The sequence below is a fragment of the Symphalangus syndactylus genome, chromosome 12 (assembly GCF_028878055.3).
Source record: "Symphalangus syndactylus isolate Jambi chromosome 12, NHGRI_mSymSyn1-v2.1_pri, whole genome shotgun sequence".
NCBI classification, from domain to species: domain Eukaryota; kingdom Metazoa; phylum Chordata; class Mammalia; order Primates; family Hylobatidae; genus Symphalangus; species Symphalangus syndactylus.
In genome coordinates this window covers 84,400,516-84,420,745 of record NC_072441.2, presented here as the reverse complement: position 1 = coordinate 84,420,745, position 20,230 = coordinate 84,400,516, and the positions used below count along the sequence as shown (strand labels likewise).

The window sequence follows — 20,230 nt, the reverse complement described above, 5'->3', positions numbered from 1 at the left end:
TCACGCCATTGCACTCCAGCCTGGGCCACAGAGCAAGACTCCATCTCAAAAAAAAAAAAAAAAAAAAAAAGAAGTAGGTATATTGGGGTCTCAATGTCTCAATGTCCCTTCTTCCCCAAAGCTTGTAGCAGAATGCCTGGTGTTCAGTGAGCCTTCATGTCCCTCTTTTATCTCTTTTCTCCTTTCTCCTCCTTCCTGAGATTTTGAGACCCAGTTGCTCTAGATCAGAAGTTGGCAAACTTTTTCTGTAAGGATCCAGTTAACAAATATTTTAGGCCAGGCATGGTAGCATGTGCCTGTAATCCCAGCACTTTGGGAGGCCAAGGTGGGCATACTGCATGAGCTCAGGAGTTCAAGACCAGCCTGGGCAACAAAGTGAGACCTTGTTTCTACAAAAATTACAAATATTATACCAGTGTGGTGCTGTGTGCCTGTAGTCCTAGCTACTTGGGAGTCTGAGGTGGGAGGATTGCTTGAGCTTGGGAGATCAAGGTTGCAGTGAGCAGAGGTCACGCTACTGTACTCCAGCCTGGGCGACCGAGTGAGACCCTGTCTAAAAAACAAACAAACAAACATATGGCCAGGCACGGTGGCTCATGCCTGTAATCCCAGCACTTTGGGAGGCCGAGGCAGATGGATCACCTGAAGCCAGGAGTTCGAGACCATCCTGGCCAACATGGTGAAACCCCATCTCTACTAAAAAATACAAAAATTAGCCAGAAGTGGTAGCAGGCACCTGTAATCCCAGCTACTCGGGAGACTGAGGCAGGAGAATCGCTTGAACCTGGGAGGTGGAGGTTGCAGTGAGCCAAGATTGCATCATTGCACTCTAGCCTGGGTGACAAGAGCAAAACTCCATCTCAAAAAAAAAAAAAAAAAAATATACACACACACACACACACAAATATTAGGATCCCAGACTCAGGATATATCTATATATCAGGCTTTGTGGGCTCTCTGTTGCAACTACCAACTTTGCTGTCATAATGCAAAAACAGCCATAGACAATATGTAAATGACTAAGCATGGCTGCGTTCCAAAAATACTTTATTTACAAGCACTGAAATTTGAATTTCATATAATATTGTGTCTCAAAGTATTCTTTTTTTTTTTTTCAACTATTAAAAAAAGATAGCAGGACAGATTTGTCCCAGAGGCTATAGTTTGCTAACCCTTGCTTTAAATTTCCAGAGGCCATTGTATCCCTTTCTTCTCCTTGAAGAGGACAACTTTATCAGGGCTCATCAGGGTCTCAAAGGACAGAAAAGCACTCATTTCTTCTTGCTCTTCTTGCTCTGGTTGCATACACACTTTTCCGTCAGAAGTAGTGTGTAACTGTTGCCATCATAGTTATGTTAGTGTCAGCCCATGGGTGTTTTTTTTTTTTTTTGAGACGGAGTCTTGCTCTGTCTCCCAGGCTGGAGTGCAGTGGCGCAATCTCGGCTCACTCCAAGCTCCGCCTCCCGGGTTCATGCCATTCTCCTGCCTCAGCCTCTCCAAGTAGCTGGGACTACAGGCGCCCGCCACCACGCCTGGCTAATTTTTTTTTGTATTTTTAGTAGAGACGGGGTTTCACCATGGTCTCGATCTCCTGACCTCGTGATCCGCCCACCTCGGCCTCCCAAAGTGCTGGGATTACAGGCTTGAGCCACCATGCCCGGCCGAGCCCATGGGTTATTTATTGTCTCTCTCTAAGAGAAAACAGTAGGTGACCATCATATGATGCCTATTTCTGCTTCTATCTTGGGCCTCCTTCTTTCTTTTTCTTTTTTTTTTTTTTTTGAGATGGCGTCGCCAGGCTGGAGTGCAGTGGTGCGATCTCGGCTCACTGCAACCTCCACCTCCTAGGTTCAAGTGATTGTCCCACCTCAGCCTCCCTAGCAGCTGGGACTACAGGTGCACACCACCATGCCCAGCTAATTTTTTTTGTTTTTTGAGACAAAGTCTTGCTCTGTTGCCCAGGCTGGAGTGCAGTGGTGCGATCTCGGCTCACTGCAACCCCCGCCTCCCAGGTTCAAGCGATTCTTCTGCCTTAGCCTCCCGAGTAGCTGGGATTACAGGCATGTGCTACCATGCCCAGCTAATTTTTTTTTGTATTTTTATTTATTTATTTTTTTGAGACAGAGTCTTGCTCTGTCGCCCGGGCTGGAGTGCAGTGGCGCAATCTCCGCTCACTGCAAGCTCCGCCTCCCGGGTTCACGCCATTCTCCTGCCTCAGCCTCTCCGAGTAGCTGGGACTACAGTCGCCCGCCACCGCGCCCGGCTAATTTTTTGTATTTTTTAGTAGAGACGGGGTTTCACCGTGGTCTCGATCTCCTGACCTCGTGATCCGCCCGCCTCGGCCTCCCAAAGTGCTGGGATTACAAGCGTGAGCCACCGCGCCCGGCCTTTTTTTTGTATTTTTAATAGAGAAGGGTTTCACCATGTTGGTGAGGCTGGTCTCGAACTCCTGACCTCAGGTGATTTACCCGCCTTGGCCTCCCAAAATGCTGGGATTACAGGTGTGAGCCACCATGCCAGGCCAATTTTTGTATTTTTAGCACACATGTGGTTTCACCATGTTGGCCAGGACCATCTTGATTTCTTGACCTCATGATCTCCCCGCCTCGGCCTCCCAAAGTGCTGGGATTACAGGCGTGAGCCACCACACCAGGCCAAGCATTATTCTTTCTAGCTCTCTGTTTCAATATACCCTGCATCTGTATACCTCTAAGTAATAATAACAACAATAATAATAATATTTATTGAGCACCTAATACGTACCAAAAACAGATGGAAGGGGGACTAGGTGCATTGCATACATTATCATCAAGTCTCTCAACATCCTTACAAAATAAGTACAGGCCCAGTGGCTTACGCCTGTAATCCTGGCACTTTGGGAGGCCGAGGCAGGCAAATCAGTTGAGCCCAGAAGTTTGAGACCAGCCTGGGCAACATGGTGAAACCCCGTCTCTACTAAAAAATACCAAAAAAAAATCAGCCAGGCATGGTGGTATGCACTTATAGTCGCGGCTACTTGGGAGGCTGAGGTGGAAGGGTCACCTGAGCCTGAGAAATCAAGGCTGCAGTTAGCCATCATCGTGCCACTGCACTCAGCCTGGGCGACAGAGAGAGATCCTATCTCAAAAAACAAAACAAACAGGCCGGGCGCGGTGGCTCGTGCCTGTAATCCCAGCACTTTGGGAGGCCGAGGCAGGTGGATCACCTGAGGTCAGGAGTTCAAGACCAGCCTGACCAACATGGAGAAACCCCGTCTCTACGGAAAATATAAAAATTAGCCCGGCGTGGTTGTGGGTGCCTGTAGTCCTAGCTACTCAGGAGGCTGAGGCAGGAGAATCGCTTGAACCCGGGAGGCTGAGGTTGCAGTAAACCGAGATCGCACCACTGCACTCCAGCCTGAGTGACAGAGTGAGACTCCATCTCAAAACAAACAAACAAACAAGCAAACAAACAAAACCCCCAAAACAAAGTAGGTCTTATCATTCCTTTTTTTTTTTTTTTTTTTGAGACAGAGGTTTGCTTTTATTGCCGAGGCTGGAATGCAATGGCACAATCTCGGCTCACACAACCTCTGCCTCCCGGGTTCAAGTGATTCTCCTGCCTCAGCCTCCGGAATAGCTGAGATTACAGGCATGCGCCACCACGCCGGCTAATTTTGTATTTTTAGTAGAGATGGCGTTTCACCATGTTGGTCAGGCTGGTCTCGAACTCCTGATCTCAGATGATCCACCCGCCTCAGCCTCTCAAAGAGCTGGGATTACAGGCATGAACCACCTTACCCGGCTTCTCATTCCTATTTTACATGAGTCTGCAGCTCAAAAAAGCTGGCTGGGCAGGCCGGGCGCCCAGGCTGGGTGTGGTGGTGCACACCTGTAATCCCAGCTACTCGGGAGCAGGAGAATAGCTTGAACCGGGAGGTGGAGGTTGCAGTGAGCCGAGATCGCGCCATTGCACTCCAGCCTGAGCAATAGAGTGAGACTCTGTCTCAAAAAAAAAAAAAAAAATGTTTAGAGATGGAGTCTCACTGTGTTGCCCAGGCTGGTCTTGAATGCCTGGCCTCAAGTGATCTTCTTGCCTTAGTCTCCCTAAGTGTTGGGATTACAGATATGAGCCCCTGAGCCTAGCCCAGCCAGCTTTTTTTTTTTTAGCCAGAGTTTTGCTTTTGTTGCCCAGGCTGGAATGCAATGGTGCAATCTCAGCTCACCGCAACCTCCGCCTCCCGGGTTCAAGTGATTCTCCTGCCTCAGCCTCCCTAGTAGCTGAGATTACAGGTGTGTGCCACCACACCTGGCTAATTTTTGTATTTTTAGTAGAGATGGGGTTTCACCATATTGGCCAGGCTGGTCTCAAACTCCTGACCTTGTGATTCACCCCCCTCAGCCTCCCAAAGTGTGGGAATTAGAGGTGTGAGCTACTACACTGGGCGCCCAAATTTTTTTTTTACTTAGAGCATGGTGGTGCATACCTGTAGTCCCAGCTACTGGATGCTAAAGCAGGAGGATCGCCTGACCCAGGAGTTTGAGGCTGCAGTGAGCTCTGATCAAAGCTGCACTCCAGCCTTGGCAACAGAGCCAGACCCTGTGTCAAAAAAAAAAAAAAAAAAAAAAGGTTAAGTTCCCAAGAAGGTTATGTGGCTTATGAAAGTGGCATAGCTAGGCCAGGTGCGTTGGCTCATGCCTGTAATCCCAGCACTTTGGGTGGCTGAGGCGGGCGGATCACCTGAGTTCAGGAGTTCGAGACCAGCCCTGCTAACATGGCCAAACCCGTCTCTAGTAAAAATACAAAAATTAGCCGGGCATGGTGGCAGGCACTTGTAATCCCAGCTACTTGGGAGGCTGAGGCAGAAGAATCGCTTGAACCCAGGAGGTGGACGTTACAGTGAGCCAGGATTGTGCCACTGCATTCCAGCCATCTCAAAAAAAAAAAAAAAAAAAAAGAAAGAAAGAAAAAAAGAAAGTGGCAGAGCTAGCAAATTTGACAGACTTAAAAGCTGTAATACCCTAAAGAAATTATGGTCTCAGAGTTTTGAGTACCAGATGTCTCTCTCTATTAAAATATTATATATTCCCATTCCAGCTCCCAGTAGAATGTCTAAGAAATCTTTGATGACCAGTGCAATCTGTGGAGGTTATACACTTGGAGGAAGGGACAGCACACGCTGATGGTTTGCAGTGGTGGGACGACCATCTGATCCAGAGGCAGGAAGACAAGTAAAATGACTTCTTAGAGCCCCTTCCTGCTTTCCCAGCTCCCCTCCCCCATCTCAAGCATCGGATCCCAGACCTATTTCAGAATCTCCTATCTCTTTGCTCAGTGGAAGCAGTGATATGATATGATGTGATCTCATTTGAGAGCTAAATAAAGCCATTGTGTGAGACCCAGCCCTGGCCTCTCCCATGCACCATTTCCTGAGCTCAAGAGGCTAAGGGAAAATGGGAGGGGGGCTAGGAGAGTTAATCTAATGGAAAAAGAAGCAACACGATGATGGGAGCCCCAGTTTGAATTTCAGACAGTGGAGGAGGGAATATTGCTAGGAGGGAGTTGAAGAAGCCTTGCTAAACCTCATCTCTTTGAGGGACAGAATAAAAAGTATTGGCATCACAGCATAGGCAGCGTTAGTGGGTGGGGATGAGGATGCGAGGGAGAAACTGCCAGACAGATTCCATTTTCACAGAGGGCAGAGACCATGAATGAAATGACAGAGATGCTGGAAAAAGGGTAGATCTTTGCGAAGACGTCAGACTCCAGTTGGTCTGAGCTGGAGGAAAAAGGGTGAGTTACACAAAGATCTTAAGATCTGAGGTACCTGTCAGTGGGGCCAGGGTGAGTTTCATAAAGATCTTAAGATCTAAGGTAACTGTCAATAGGGCCAGGGTGACAGGACACCATCTCCAGCAGGAACATCCACACGGACTGAAGAAAAGCAAAGGTCTTCAGTTCACTGCACTTCCTTCATCTTGCCAAATTCAACCCTGCAGGCTGGGTGCAGTGGCTCACATCTGTAATCCCAGCACTTTGGGAGGCTGAGGCAGGAGGATCACCTGGGCCCAGGAGTTTGAGACCAGGCTAGGCAACATAGTGAGACCCCATCTCTATAAAAAATTTAAGACCGGGTGCAGTGGCTCGCACCTGTAATCCCAGCCCTTTGGGAGGCTGAGGTGGGCGGATCACCTGAAGTCAGGAGTTTGAGACCAGCCTGGCCAACATGGTGAAACCCCGTCTCTACTAAAAATACAAAAATTAGCTGGGTGCGGTGGTGCATGCCTGTAATCCCAGCTACTCGGGAGGCTAAGGCAGGAGAATCTCTTGAACCCAGGAGGCAGAGGTTGCAGTGAGCTGAGATTGCGCCATTGCACTCCAGCCTGGCAACAAAAGCAAAACTCCATCTAAAACAAAACAAAACAAAACAAAAATTTAAAAATTAGCTGGATGTGGTGGCATGCACCTGTAGTCCTAGCTACTCAGGAGGCTAATGTGGGAGGATTGCTTGAGCCTGGGAGGCGGAGGCTGCAGTGAGGCTTGAGGGTGACAGAGGGAGAGAGATCCTCTCTCCAAAAAAAAGAATTCAACCGAGTGGGCACAGCTGAGACAAGGCTAGCAGGTAGAGGTTGAGTACAGGGGGTAAAGTTCAAACCAACTTTCTGCTTCTGGGAAGTCCCTGAATTCCAGAGCTCACAATATGCACCCAGTGTCCCTGCCTCCCCCTCACTGCCTCTCAGTTTCTGTCCTATTTCCAGCCCCCGTTCCCCTTTTCCTAGTATATCTCCAGTTCCTACTCTTCTCTCCACCCCAGCTTTTCACAGTATTTTTGTCAACCTCCCTCTGCCTCCAACTCTCAGCTTTGGAGGCCACTGGTTGGGAGGGACCCTGCCATGGCCCTTAGGCTCTGACCTGCTTCCTGTAGATCTGCTCATCCTGTCTGTACCCAACATACCTGATGGCACAGGGCCCGTTTGTAGGCAGGGAGGGAGAGGATCTCTCCTGGTGGCTGGCTAAGGGGTTCCCTGTCCATAGCTCCCAGACATGATGAGCACAGATGGGCACAGGGCCATGGCCACTCTCCTAGGCTTCCCCTTTTCTCTCCTTAGACACCCACCCAATGGGGGAACAGCATTGCCGTCTGTAGAGGCCTGAGCACCTGCCTCCCTCCCTTCCCTGTGGTAAACAGGCACACAGCCACCCTAGGCACAGCTCTTTCTTTCTTTCTTTCTTTCTTTCTTTCTTTCTTTCTTTCTTTCTTTCTTTCTTTCTTTCTTTCTTTTTCTTCTTTCTCTTTCCTTCCTTCCTTCTTTCGTTCTTTCTCTCTTTCTTTCTTTCTTTCTTTCTTTCTTTCTTTCTTTCTTTCTTTCTTTCTTTCTTTCTTTCTTTCTTTCTTTCTTTTTGAGATGGAGTCTTGCTCTGTTGCCCAGGCTGGAGTGTAATGGTGCGATCTCGGCTCACTGCAACCTCCGCCTCCTGGGTTCAAGCGATTCTGCTGCCTCAGCCTCCCAAGTAGCTGGGACTACAGGCACGTGCCAACACGCCTGGCTAATTTTTGTATTTTTAGTAGAGACAGAGTTTCACCATATTGGCCAGGCTGGTCTCAGACTCCTGACCTCGTGATCTGCCCGCCTTGGCCTCCCAAAGTGCTGGGATTACAGGCGTGAGCGACTGCGCCCAGCCTGTGGCACAGCACTTTCTTCTCAGCTCTCTGGGTGGGGTGAGGACAGAGGACAGATTGCAGTGAGGGAGGAAAGTAGATTGAAGGGACAATAACTGATAACCTGGACTTCCCTGGGGTGGTTAAGACAACCTGCAGAAGGTCTGACAGCCCCACAGAAAGCCTTGAAAGAGGGAAGGTTCTGGGTCCTGGCTTCCTGATCCTTCTGGGCACTCCTGATGTCTGAGTAGCTGGAAGTGGTCCCAGGAGAAAGGGAGCCTGGGAGACTCATTAGAGCAGAAGGTCGAGAGAGACATGGCCTAGGAGTGAAGTGTACAGAGGTATGCAGTAAATGCTGTTTCCCTTCCTGCCCTTCCTGCCCCTGGTACTCTGGGACTTGGCACTTCTTTCTGGAGTGGGGCTTATTATTTTCAACTTTAAGAGCACCTGAGGGTTCTTAATTCTGAGACACACTGAGGCAAGCCCTGATGCCAACCAGGAGTGTTGGGCAGTGAGAACAACGCCCATTTGGGAGAGAGTGGAGGAAATGTGTGCTCTGTGGCTGATGCTTGGAGCCCTTCTCTCTGCACCATGGGGAGAGGTCAGACTGGCTTTCACTCTGCATATGACCAGACTCTTAGAAGAAGAAATCATGCCGGGCATGGTGGCTCACACCTGTATTTGGGAAGCAGAGGTGGGCAGATCACCTGACGTTGGGAGTTTGATACCAGCCTGATCAACGTGGAGAAATCCTGTCTCTACTAAAAAAAAAAATACAAAATTAGCTGGGCCTGGAGGCACATGCCTGTAATCCCAGCTACGCAGGAGGCTGAGGCAGGAGAATCGCTTGAACCCAGGAGGCAGAAGTTGCGGTGAGGTGAGATCATGCCATTGCACTCCAGCCTGGGCAACAAGAGTGAAACTCCATCAGAAGAAGGAGAAGAAGGAGGAGGAGAGGGAGAGGGAGAAGGAGAAATCACAACACTTTATCACTCATGAACCTTTTCCCCCTGCTACTTTTTTCTACTTTTTTTTTTTTTTTTTGAGATGGAGTCTTGCTGTTGTCACGCAGGCTGGAGTGCAATGGCACAATCTTGGCTCACTGCAACCTCCGCCTCCCGGGTTTAAGTGATTCTCCTGCCTCAGCCTCCCAAGTAGTTGGGATTATAGGCGCCTGCTACCACGCCCGGCTAATTTTTCTTTTTTTTTTTTTTTTTTTTGAGACAGAGTCTCGCTCTGTAGCCCAGGCTGGAGTCCGACCATGGCTCACTGCAAGCTCCGCCTCCCGGGTTCATGCCATTCTCCTGCCTCAGTCTCCTGAGTAGCTGGGACTACAGGCGCCTGCCACCACACCCAGCTAATTTTTTTGTATTTTTAGTAGAGACGGAGTTTCACCGTGTTAGCCAGGATGGTCTCAAACTTCTGACCTTGTGATCCGCCCACCTCAGCCTCCCAAAGTGTTGGGATTACAGGAGTGAGCCACCGCACCCGGCCTCCCCCTGCTACTTTATCTGCCTAAAATCCTCTCCCTCTACCCTGGCCAAATCCTAACCACTTTACCCTTCCAGGCACATCTCAAAGGCCATCTACTTATTTCTGTTTTCTCCTCCCCTTTAAAAACAAAAACAGGCCCGGCCCAGTGGCTCATGCCTGTAATCCCAGCACTTTGGGAGGCCAAGGCAGGCAGATCACGAAGCCAGGAGATCAAGACCATCCTGGCTAACACGGTGAAACCCCCTCTCTACTAAAAATACAAAAAATTAGCTGGGCATGGTGGCAGGAACCTATAGGCCTAGCTACTCGGGAGGCTGAGGCAGGAGAATGCCAGAATGGCATGAACCCGGGAGGCGGAGCTTGCAGTGAGCTGAGATTGCTCCACTGCACTACGGCCTGGGCAACAGAGCGAGACTCTGTCTCAAAAAAAAAAAACAAAAAAAAAAAACCAAACAAACAAACAAAAAAACAAGGCCGAGCACGGTGGCTCACGCCTGTAATCCCAGCACTTTGGGAGGCTGAGGCGGACAGATCACCTGAGGTTGGGAGTTTGAGACCAGCCTGGCTAACATGGTGAAACCCCGTTTCTACTACAAAATACAAATTATCCAGGCATGGTGGGGCGTGCCTGTAATCTCAGCTACTCGGAAGGCTGAGGCAGGAGAATCGCTTGAACCTAGGAGGCAGAGGTTGCAGTGAGCCGAGATCGCACCATTGCACTCCAGCTTGGGCAACAAGAGCGAAACTCTGTCTCAAAAAACAAAACAAAACAAAAGCAAACAGGGTCTTCCTCCGTCACCCAGGCTGGAGTGCAGTGGCGTGATCATAGCTCACTGCAGCCTTGAACTCCTGGGCTCAAGTGATCCTCCCACCTCAGCATCCCAAGTAGCTGGGACTATAAGCACATGCCACCACGCCCGGCTAACATTTTGTTTTTTTGTGGAGACAGTGTCTCGCTATGTTGCCCAGGCTGGTCTAGAACAGCTGGGCTCAAGCAATCCACCCGCCTCAGCCTCCCAAAGCGCTGGTTCAGCCACCGCACCTGGCCTTTTTTGAGTCTCCCGACTGGTCATGTGCCCTCACTCCTTTAACAGCCCAAAGCCTTTTGTTGAAACTTCTCTTGTGGCATCTGGCATATGTGAGCCAGTTATGGAGTCATCGGTGATTTGTGCGTTTGCTTATGCACACACACGCACACTCACCCACTCACTAGACTGATTCCTTGACGATAGGAACAATATCTATTTCTCTTTGCTTGGCTTTCTGCTATATAAATCCTCAGTAAATGGAATAAGAATGAGACAATGAGGATCTCTTTATGTATTAGAAAGGACACTGAACTGGGATCCAAAAACCTAAGTTCTAGCCTTGAGTCTGCAGCTAATTCACAATGTGACCCTGAGCCACACATTCTCCAGTTCTGTGTCTCAGTAAAGTGAGGGGTGGCTAGGCACTCCGAAGTCCAGCTGACTGTGATGCTTCTAGTTCCAAGGTTCCAGAGTTCTAGAACCCTGTTCACCCTTTTCTTTCTTGCTGATGCAGACTGGTCTGCGTGTGTCTCCCATGAACAGAGCTGTCCCAGATGTGTTCCTCGCAGGTGGAGAGCAGGTGCTCCGAGGCCACACTCGCCGCTGTCTTTCTGCAGTTGAATCCAGAGAACAACTGGAGGAAGAAGAGATGGGGGAAATAAAGGAGGGGAATGGCTCGCATGCTGTACCCCTCCGAAGGTCGGGGGCTTTCCGGGCCCATGGCCGCAACTATGACGTCTTCAAAAGACATAGCTGGGGGCCTGGCAGGGAGCTCGAGGACCCACTGAATAGGTAAGCCCCCAGGGGACCTCCTGTACCTCCTTCCCTCCAGGCCTAGACCTTGGAGAAAATGGGAAAGTAGGAAGGAACTAGATAACTCTCTAATTATCTCCCTCAAGAGACAACCATCCGAAGAACAACAAGAGTCGAGGAGACCTGGGCCCCCAGTCCTTTCCCTGGAGAACCAGAGCTCAATCCCATTTGTGGGCCTTTGGGGAGGATGGATGCTGCCTTCCAAAATATGCCTCTCCACAGTGGCTCTTATCTCCTTCTCTCAGGGCAGACTGAGGGTGGGAGTGGGAGGGAGGTGTGGAGTCAGGGGGAGTATCAGGACACTGGATCTTCTTGCTTCCGCCTCCCACGGTGGGTTTCATAGAACCACATAATGGTGTCATAGAACCACATAAGGAACTCAGAGAGCATATGGCACAATCTCCTCATTTTACAGATAAGGAAACTGAGGCCCAAAGAACTTTTAGAGATTTCTTGAGAGAGGTGGTCTCAGGGTTGGGACATTGGGCCTGCCCCATTGCCAGGTCTTTGCCGGGCTTTTGGTTGCAGGCTGAGGACAACCCAGAATGTCTGCCATGTGAGATCAGTTGTTCTTGCTCAGACTTCTGCATATGCTTGGCGGACTGGAGCAGAAAGATCATCTCTTCCTCCTCCCTTGGAAAACCCCTGACCACTTCCCCAAAGTCAGAGGAAGTCAGAAAGAGAAGGTCCGGGGGTCAGCATGAAGAGTTCAGTGTGAGTGAACATTGTAGGGGCTGCTGGCCATGGAAGGGCACTGTCTCTCTGCTTTGACAATGGTCCCCTTGAACAAGTTCCTTTAGCTCTGGTGAGTGAACCAACCTTCCCTAGCTCCCGGGCAGGGCTGGCTGGTTTGAGTGAGGGGAGAGGACCCTGGGCCTTGTCCCTGAACTGGCTTGGGTGGGAACTCAGATGTGAAGCAATGCCTGCAGGGCTCATGGCACCTTCCTAAGGGTAGCTGGCTGAAAGCAGAGATGCCCAAATGCCTGGGCCCCCCTTATGTGGCACCAACTGTATCTCAGGGTCTTTCAAGTGTCACCCACTGTCACCCACCTTTCACAGTCAGGCATTAATTCTGCCCCTTGGTTAGAGAGGGAAGGGAGTCCTGAGTGCACTATTTGACTGAGCAGGGGCAAAGGTTGGCATCAGCAACCAGGCAAGGAGGGAGAATCCAGCTTGCTCTTGCTGTTCGCCTTCCCCTGAACCCTGGCTTTCTTCTGGAGGCAGTACTGCCCTTTGACCAGCAGGGGCCACTCTTGCCCACAGCCAACTCTGCAGCCCTGGCAAAGCAGAGCCCCAAAGTGGGACCAGTTTGGGTCTGGGCTGTGCTTATGCCAACAGGAAGGGCTGGGCTGGGGGCAAGCAACAGGGCTGGGCTGAGGCAAGGCGGTGTTCCTCCCTGGTGCCCGTCACTGGCCACTGGATACAGACGGTAGTGGTGGCGATGTGTGTTTCAGGAGGAGACTGCAAGCATCGGGATGCCCAGGCCCCGAGGAGGCCCCCTTCCTGCAGAACCAAGAAGAACTGGACACCTTTCTGGAACTGCAGCACCAGGGTGGCTACCCCTCCCAGCTGGTATGGACAGACAGATCCCCATGAAGGCCCCTGCCTTGCTCTTCCTCTCCTGCCCCTCGCCTGTCTAGACACCATTCTATTCTATGTCTCCTCTGTTCTGCCAGCTGCTGGGTCTCTCTGTGCCCAGGCATTGCTCTGGCTCCATCTGACCGAATCGGAATCTATCGTCTATGCACCTCTGTCTGCTACCCTGGGTCTGTGTGCTCTGTCCCTGACTCCGGGTACCCTGCCTGTGTCTCTTTTCTCTAAGACTCTCTGTTTCTTCCTTTCTGTGTCAGTGCCTCTCTGTTGATGAGGGTGTATGTGTTCCTGTCTCAGTAAAAGGGCCCTGTTCCCCTAGTAATGATAACCACTTCTTTCTGTGGACCCCACATTTCCCCAATTTGGAGCTGAACTTATTTATTTATTTACTTATGTATTTCGAGACAGGGTCTCCCTCTGTTGCCCAGGCTGGAGTGCAGTGGCGCGATCTTGGCTCACTGCAACCTCTGCCTCCTGGGATCAAGTGATTTTCCTGCCTCAGCCTCCCAAGCAGCTTGGATTACAGGTGCCTGCCACCACACTATCAGGGAACTGCCCCGATAGTCACGTAGGTTCTTTTCTATTTTCTCTAAGCGTCGGCCAGTTTGAGAAATAAAGGGACAGAGTACAAAAGAGAGAAATTTTAAAGCTGGGCATCCAGGGGAGACATTACATGTCGGTAGGTTCCGTGATGCCCCACAAGCCACAAGACCAGCAAGTTTTTATTAGAGACTTTTAAAAGGGGAGGGAGTGTACGACTAGGGTGTGGGTCACAGAGATCACGTACTTCACAAGGTAATAGAATATCACAAGGCAAATGGAGACAGGGTGAGATCACAGGACCACAGGACCACAGGACCGGGGTGAAATTAAAATTGCTAATGAAGTTTTGGGCACCATTGTTATTGATAACATCTTATCAGGAGACAGGGTTTTGAGAGCAACCGGTCTGACCAAAATTTATTAGGCGGGAATTTTCTCTTCCTAATAAGCCTGGGAGTGCTATGGGAGACTGGGGTTTATTTCATCCCTACAGTCTGGACCATAGAAGACGGCCACACCCAAGGGGGCCATTTATAGACCCACCCTCAGAGGTGCATTCTCTTTCTCAGGGATGTTCCTTGCTGAGAAAAAGAATTCAGTGACATTTCTCCCATTTGCTTTTGAAAGAAGAGAAATATGGCTCTGTTCCACCCGGCTCACCGGCGGTCATAGTTTAAGGTTATCTCTCTTATTCCCCGAACAATTGCTGTTATCCTGTTCTTTTTTCAAAGTGCCCAGATTTCATATTGTTCAAACACACATGCTCTACAATTTGTGCAGTTAACACAATTATCACAGGGTCCTGAGGCGACATACATCCTCCTCAGCTGACAGGATTAAGAGATTAAAGTAAAGACAGGCATAGGAAATCACAAGGATATTGACTGGGGAAGTGGTAAGTGTCCATGAAATCTTCACAATTTTATGTTCAGAGATTGCAGTAAAGACAGGCATAGGAAATTATAAAAGTATTAATTTGGGGAACTAATAAATGTCCATGAAGTCTTCACAATCCACGTTCTTCTGCCATGGCTTCTTCAGCTGGTCCCTCCATTTGGAGTCCCTGACTTCCCACCACACCGCACCCTGCAAATTTTTGTATTTTTTGTAGAGATGGGTTTTCACCATGTTGGCCAGGCAGGTCTCAAACTCCTGGCCTTAAGTGATCCACTCGCCTTGGCCTCTCAAAGTGCTGGGATTACAGGTGTGAGCCACCATGCCCAGCCTGGAGCCAAACTTATTATCTGTGAAATGAAACTAAGATCTGGTACCCTGAACAATAATAATTCTCTAACAAAATAATCATAGGATGATCGATGGAGAAAGGATATAGAGATTGCCCAGCCTTCTGGCTTAAGTAAACACAACTGGGGGGATCTTCAACCAGGGTTTAAGGACCATTAAGGATACAGAAGGGCTTTGGAGACCCCACTGGGCCTGCTAGCCAGGAGGCCCTGAGTACACTGAGATGTCTCAAGTCTGCTGGCTAAAGGTTGCCTCCCCTTCAGCTCATCGTCTAGCTGGCCAGGGGTTCCAACCCTGGCCTCATTGTTTGGGCACCTATGGTTTGGGGGAGAGGCTGAAGGGAGCGGTATATAGCCTATCAGGGAAGCAGCAAAAAAACAAAACAAAACAAAACAAAACTCCATGTCATCCCATCACCTGCTTTTTTTATTTTTTGAGATGGAGTCTTGGTTTGTTGCCTAGGCTGGAGTGCAGTGGCACGATCTCGGCTCACTGCAAACTCCGCCTCCCGGACACAAACAATTCTCCTGCCTCAGCCTCCTGAGTAGCTGGCATTACAGGGGCCTGCCACCACACCTGGCTAATTTTTCTATTTTTAGGAGACACAGAGTTTCACCGTGTTGTCCATGCTGGTCTCAAACTCCTGACCTCAAGTGATCCCATCAACCGCTTTTCTCCATCAGCATCTTTGCATGTCTCCCCTGATCCCCATTTCAATGTACTGTAGTAGAAAGAACAGGATTTCGGAGTCGAACTGACTGCTAGATCCTTCATTTATTTACCCGCTGAGCAATTTATCTTTCTGAAAATCAGAATAATAAATTGTCTTTTAAAGTTGTGATTATTAAATGAACAAAAGGTGTCAAAGTACTCAGCACAGAGGCTGGCACATAAGATGAGCTCAGTAAATGTTTTTTTCCTTTTCTCCCCTTCATTCCTTTGTAACTTTCTCTCTCTTCCACTTTTCTCTTCCCCACTTCTTGGTATTACGTTTTCTTCCTTCCCCATTTTCCGTAGTGTTTTCTTCCCTCTTATGCCTTCCTTCTCTAATGCCTCAGCTCTCTTCACCTAATCCTTACGTGCTCTCCTTAATACGCTCTTCATCTATATGTTTGGGGGTTTTGTTTTACTTTCTTCCTGCAGTAGCCAGTGTGAATAAGTACTATACTAATGTCCACAAACAAAAGCTTGAGACTCATTAAGCTAGACAATGGATTGCAGACTGACAGTCCATGAGCCAAGTCTAGCTCCAATATTCATTGTTTGGCCAGTAGGGTGCTTACACTTTTAAAACTTTAGATGTTCCTTTCAGTTTTCTTTCAGAGTCTTATCACCCAGGCTGGAGTGCAGTGGAGCGATCATGACTCACTGCAACCTCCACCTCTCGGGCTCAAGTAATCCTCACTCCTCAGCCAACTGAGTAGCTGGGACTACAGACACGCACCACCACGCCTGGCCAAATTTTTGTATTTTTGTGGAGATAGGGTCTCCCTATGTTGCCTAGGCTGGTCTCGAACTCCTGGCATCAAGTGATCTGCCCACCTTGGCCTCCCAAAGTGCTGGTATTACAGGTGTGAGCCACTGTGTCCGGCCAAGATTTTTTGTTTTTTTGTTTTTATTTTCCCATATGAATATCGAGTTGCTCCAGTATCACTTGTTTTTTTTTTGAGACGGAGTCTTGCTCTGTCACCCAGGCTGGAGTGCAGTGGCACCATCTCGGCTCACTGTAAGCTCTGCCTCCCGGGTTCACGCCATTCTCCTGCCTCAGCCTCCCCAGCAGCTGGGACAACAGGCGCACACCACCACGCCTGGCTAATGTTTTTGTATTTTTAGTAGAGACGGGGTTTCACTGTGTTAGCCAGGATGGTCTCGATCTCCTGACCTAGTGATCCACCCGCCTGGGCCTCCTAAAGTGCTGGGATTACAGGCGTGAGCCACCGTGCCCGGCCAGTATCACTTATTTTTAAAACTTACTTTCTCTATCAAATTGCCATGGTGCCTTTGTTGACAATCAAGTAAGTGCACTCATATGGGCCCTCTTTTCCATTCCCCTGGTCTATTTGTCTATCTTTATGCCAATATCACATTGTCTTCATTAACATAGCCTTATTGTAAGTCTTTAAAATCTAGTGGTGTGAGTCTTCTAACGTTATTATTCTCTTTAGGAATATTTTTATTTTATTTTTTATTTATGTTTTAGAGAGAGTTTGCTCTGTTGCCTAGGCTGGAGTACAGTGGCAGGCGATTCTAGGTCCTTTGCATTTCTGTGTGACATTTAGAATCACCTTATCAATTTCTAAAAGACAAAAATTCCTGCTGGATTTTGATTGAGATCATACTGAATTCAAAGATTAATGTAGGATGGGCCAGGTGCAGTGGCTTACGCCTGTAATCCCAGCACTTTGGGAGGCTGAGGTGGGTGGATCACCTGAGGTCAGGAATTTGAGACCAGCCTGAACAACATGGTGAAACCCCATCTCTACTAAAAATACAAAATTAACCAGGCATGGTGGCGGGCACCTGCAATCCCAGCTACTTGGGAGGCTGAGGCAGGAGAATAGCTTGAACCTGGGAGGCAGAGGTTGCAGTGAGCCAAGATCGTGCCATTGTACTTTAGCTTGGGCAACAAGAGCGAGACTCCATCTCAAAACAAAACAAAGATTAATGTAGGATGAATTGACCTATTTCCAATATTGAGTTTATCTATCCATGAAAAATAATGTAACTATTTATTTACTTAGGCTTTCTAAAAAAAAGTCTTTAAAAAAATATTTTTCTACTCTTACTTAGTGAAAAAAATCTATTTTTTTTTTTTTTTTTTGTGACGGAGTCTCACTCTCGCCCAGGCTGGAGTGCACTGGTGTGATCTTGGCTCACTGCAACCTCCGCCTCCCAGGTTCAAGCGATTCTCCTGCCTCAGCCTCCCGAATAGCTGGGACTACAGGCTTGTGCCACCAACCTGGGCTAATTTTTTGTGTTTTTAGTAGAGACGGGGTTTCACCGTGTTAGCCAGGATGGTCTCGATCTCCTGACCTTGTGATCCACCTGCCTCGGCCTCCCAAAGTGCTGGGATTACACTGCGCCCAGCCCAAAATGTCTTTTAATAAAGTATTAATTTTCTTCATGGGCCGGGCACAGTGGCTCACACCTGTAATCCCAGCACTTTGGGAGGCCGAGGTGGGTGGATCACCTGAGGTCAGGAGTTCTAGACCAGCCTAACCAACATGGAGAAACCTTGTCTCTACTAAAAAAATACAAAATTAGCCAGGCGTGGTGGCACATGCCTTTAATCCCAGCTACTCGGGAGGCTGAGGCAGGAGAATTGCTTGAACCCAGGAGGCGGAGGTTGCGGTGAGCCGAGATCGCACCATTGCACTCCAGCCTGGGCAACAAGAATGAAACTCCATCTCAAAAAACAAAAAAATTTTCTTCACACAAGCCTTGTCAATCTTTATTAGATTTATTTCTAGGTAATTTATAGTTTTGGTTACTATTAAAAATACTTGCTTTTTTTTCTTTTTCTTTTTTTTTTTTTTGAGATAGAGTCTTGCTCTGTCACCCAATCTGGAGTGCAGTGGCACAATCTCGGCTCACTGCAAGCTCTGCCTCCTGGGTTTACGCCATTCTCCTGTCTCAGCCTCCCGAGTAGCTGAGACTATAGGCACTCACCACCACACCCGGCTAATTTTTTATATTTTTAGTAGAGACAGGGTTTCACCATGTTAGCCAGGATGGTCTCGATCTCCTGACCTCGTGATCCACCCACCTCAGCCTCCCAAAGTGCTGGGATTACAGGCGTGAGCCACCGTGCCCAGCCAATACATTCTTATTTTTAAATTACATTTTATAATTATTTTTGGTTTATAGAAATGGAATTAAATTATTCCTAATATAGGATAATATAGGATATTATATATTATTATATTATATATTATATATATTCCTCATAATATAGGATAGTAATTATAGGCTCATGCCTATAATCCCAGCTCCTTGGGAGGCTGAGGCAGGAGGATCACCTGAGGTTAGGAGTTCGAGACCAGTCTGGCCAACAATGTGAAACCCCATCTCTACAAAAATACATAATTAGCCAGGCATGGTGGCGTGCACCTGTAATCCCAGGTGCTCAGGAGGCTGAGGCAGGAGAATCGCTTAAACCCAGGAAGCAGCGGTTGCAGTGAGCCGAGATTGAGCCACTGCACTCCAGCCTGGGCAACAGAGTGAGACTGTCTCAAAAGGAAAAAAAAATTATTCCTCATACAATAATCTTATAGTCATTTATCTTGCTAAACTCTTGTTTTAAATTAAAACCATTTATCTGTGTGTGTTTTTTTTTTTTCTTTTGGCTTTTCTAACTACACAATTATGTCATCTTTACTTTTTTTTTTTTTTTTGAGACAGTCTTGTTCTGTCACCCAGGCTGGAGTGTAGTGGTATGATCATGGCTCACTGCAACCTCTACCTCCGAGTCTCAAGTGATTCTCCTGCCTCAGCCACCCCAGCAGCTGAGACTACAGGTGTGCGCCACCACACCCAGCTAATTTTTTAAATTTTTTTTGTAGAGATGGGGGTCTCACTATGTTGCTCAGGCTGATCTCAAATTCCTGTGCTCAAGTGATCCTCCCACCTTAACCTCCTAAAGTGCTGGGATTACAAGTGCGAACCACCTCACCCAGCCTATGTCACCTTTAAATGAGCTTTGCTTTTTTTCTTTTCCAATATCCACTCCTTTCGTTTCTTTCTCTTGCACTCCTGTGCTGACTAGGACTCTATTTTTATTTATTTATTATTTAGTGTTTCTCCTCTCTTCCAGCATTAATCCATCAAAATAGGACTCTAGTGCTGTGCTGAACAGAAATGGTGGTAATGGACATCCTTGTCTTATTTCTGGATTTTATTATTATTTTTTCTTAAAAACTATGCCATAAGAAATATTGTTTCTGATTTTAGAGGGAGTATATCTTGTGTTTCACTATTGAGGTTGGTTTTTGGCTGCAGGTTTTAAAAGATACTCTTTATCAGGTTAAGGAGGATTCCTTCTAATTGCCAAGCCTTTGGTTTTAGAGTTAGTGGGTGTTGGATTTTATCCTATGCTTTTCTGCATTTACAAAAATGATTATATATTTTTTCTCTTTAAATATATTAATATTATTATTGATTATTTTGAGATGGGGGTCTCGCTGTCACCCAGGCTGGAGTGCAGTGGTGCAATCTTGGCTCACTGCAACCTCTGCCACCTGGGCTCAAACTATCCTCCCACCTCAGCCTCCTGAGTAACTGGGATCACAGGCGTGTGCCACCACACCCAGCTAATTTTTTGTATTTTTGATAGAGACGGGGTTTCACCATATTGCCTAGGATGTCTCAAACTCCTGAGCTCAAGTGATCCCCCACCTCAGCCTCACCTCAGCCTCCCAAAGTGCTGCAATTACAGACATGACCCACCACACCCCTTCTCCTTTAATATATTATTGAGGTAAATTACATTTAAGGATTTTTCTCACATTAAACCACCTTTGTATTCTTAGGATAAATCCAACTTTGTCATGACACATTTTATCTTTTTACATACTCCTGGATTTTATTTGTATCAATTATTTATTGCTGTGTAACAAACAAACCCTAAACTTTGCAGCTTAAAATGACAATTCTTTTTTTGTTTTTTTTACTCACAATTCTTTTTTTTTTTTTTTTTTTTTTTTTTTTTTGAGACAGAGTCTCTCTTTGTCGCCCAGGCTGGAGTGCAGTGGCGCAATCTCGGCTCACTGTAAGCTCCGCCTCCCAGGTTCACGCCATTCTCCTGCCTCAGCCTCTCCGAGTAGCTGGGACTACAGGCGCCCGCCACCACGCCCGGCTAATTTTTTGTATTTTTAGT

At 47.9% G+C, this 20,230-nt stretch overlaps 1 protein-coding gene across 1 annotated transcript in view; it reads left to right on the top strand.

Annotated features, from left to right (window-relative positions):
- The first annotated feature begins 12,286 nt into the window (after positions 1–12,286).
- The window catches only part of ARHGEF2 (Rho/Rac guanine nucleotide exchange factor 2), a 53,902-nt gene continuing 45,958 nt past the window's right edge, over positions 12,287–20,230 (top strand). Inside the window, exon 1 of the mRNA XM_063626716.1 lies at positions 12,287–12,546. Coding sequence (XP_063482786.1) covers positions 12,416–12,546 — 131 coding nt within the window. The 5' untranslated portion in view covers positions 12,287–12,415. The remainder of the gene's footprint in view (positions 12,547–20,230) is intronic.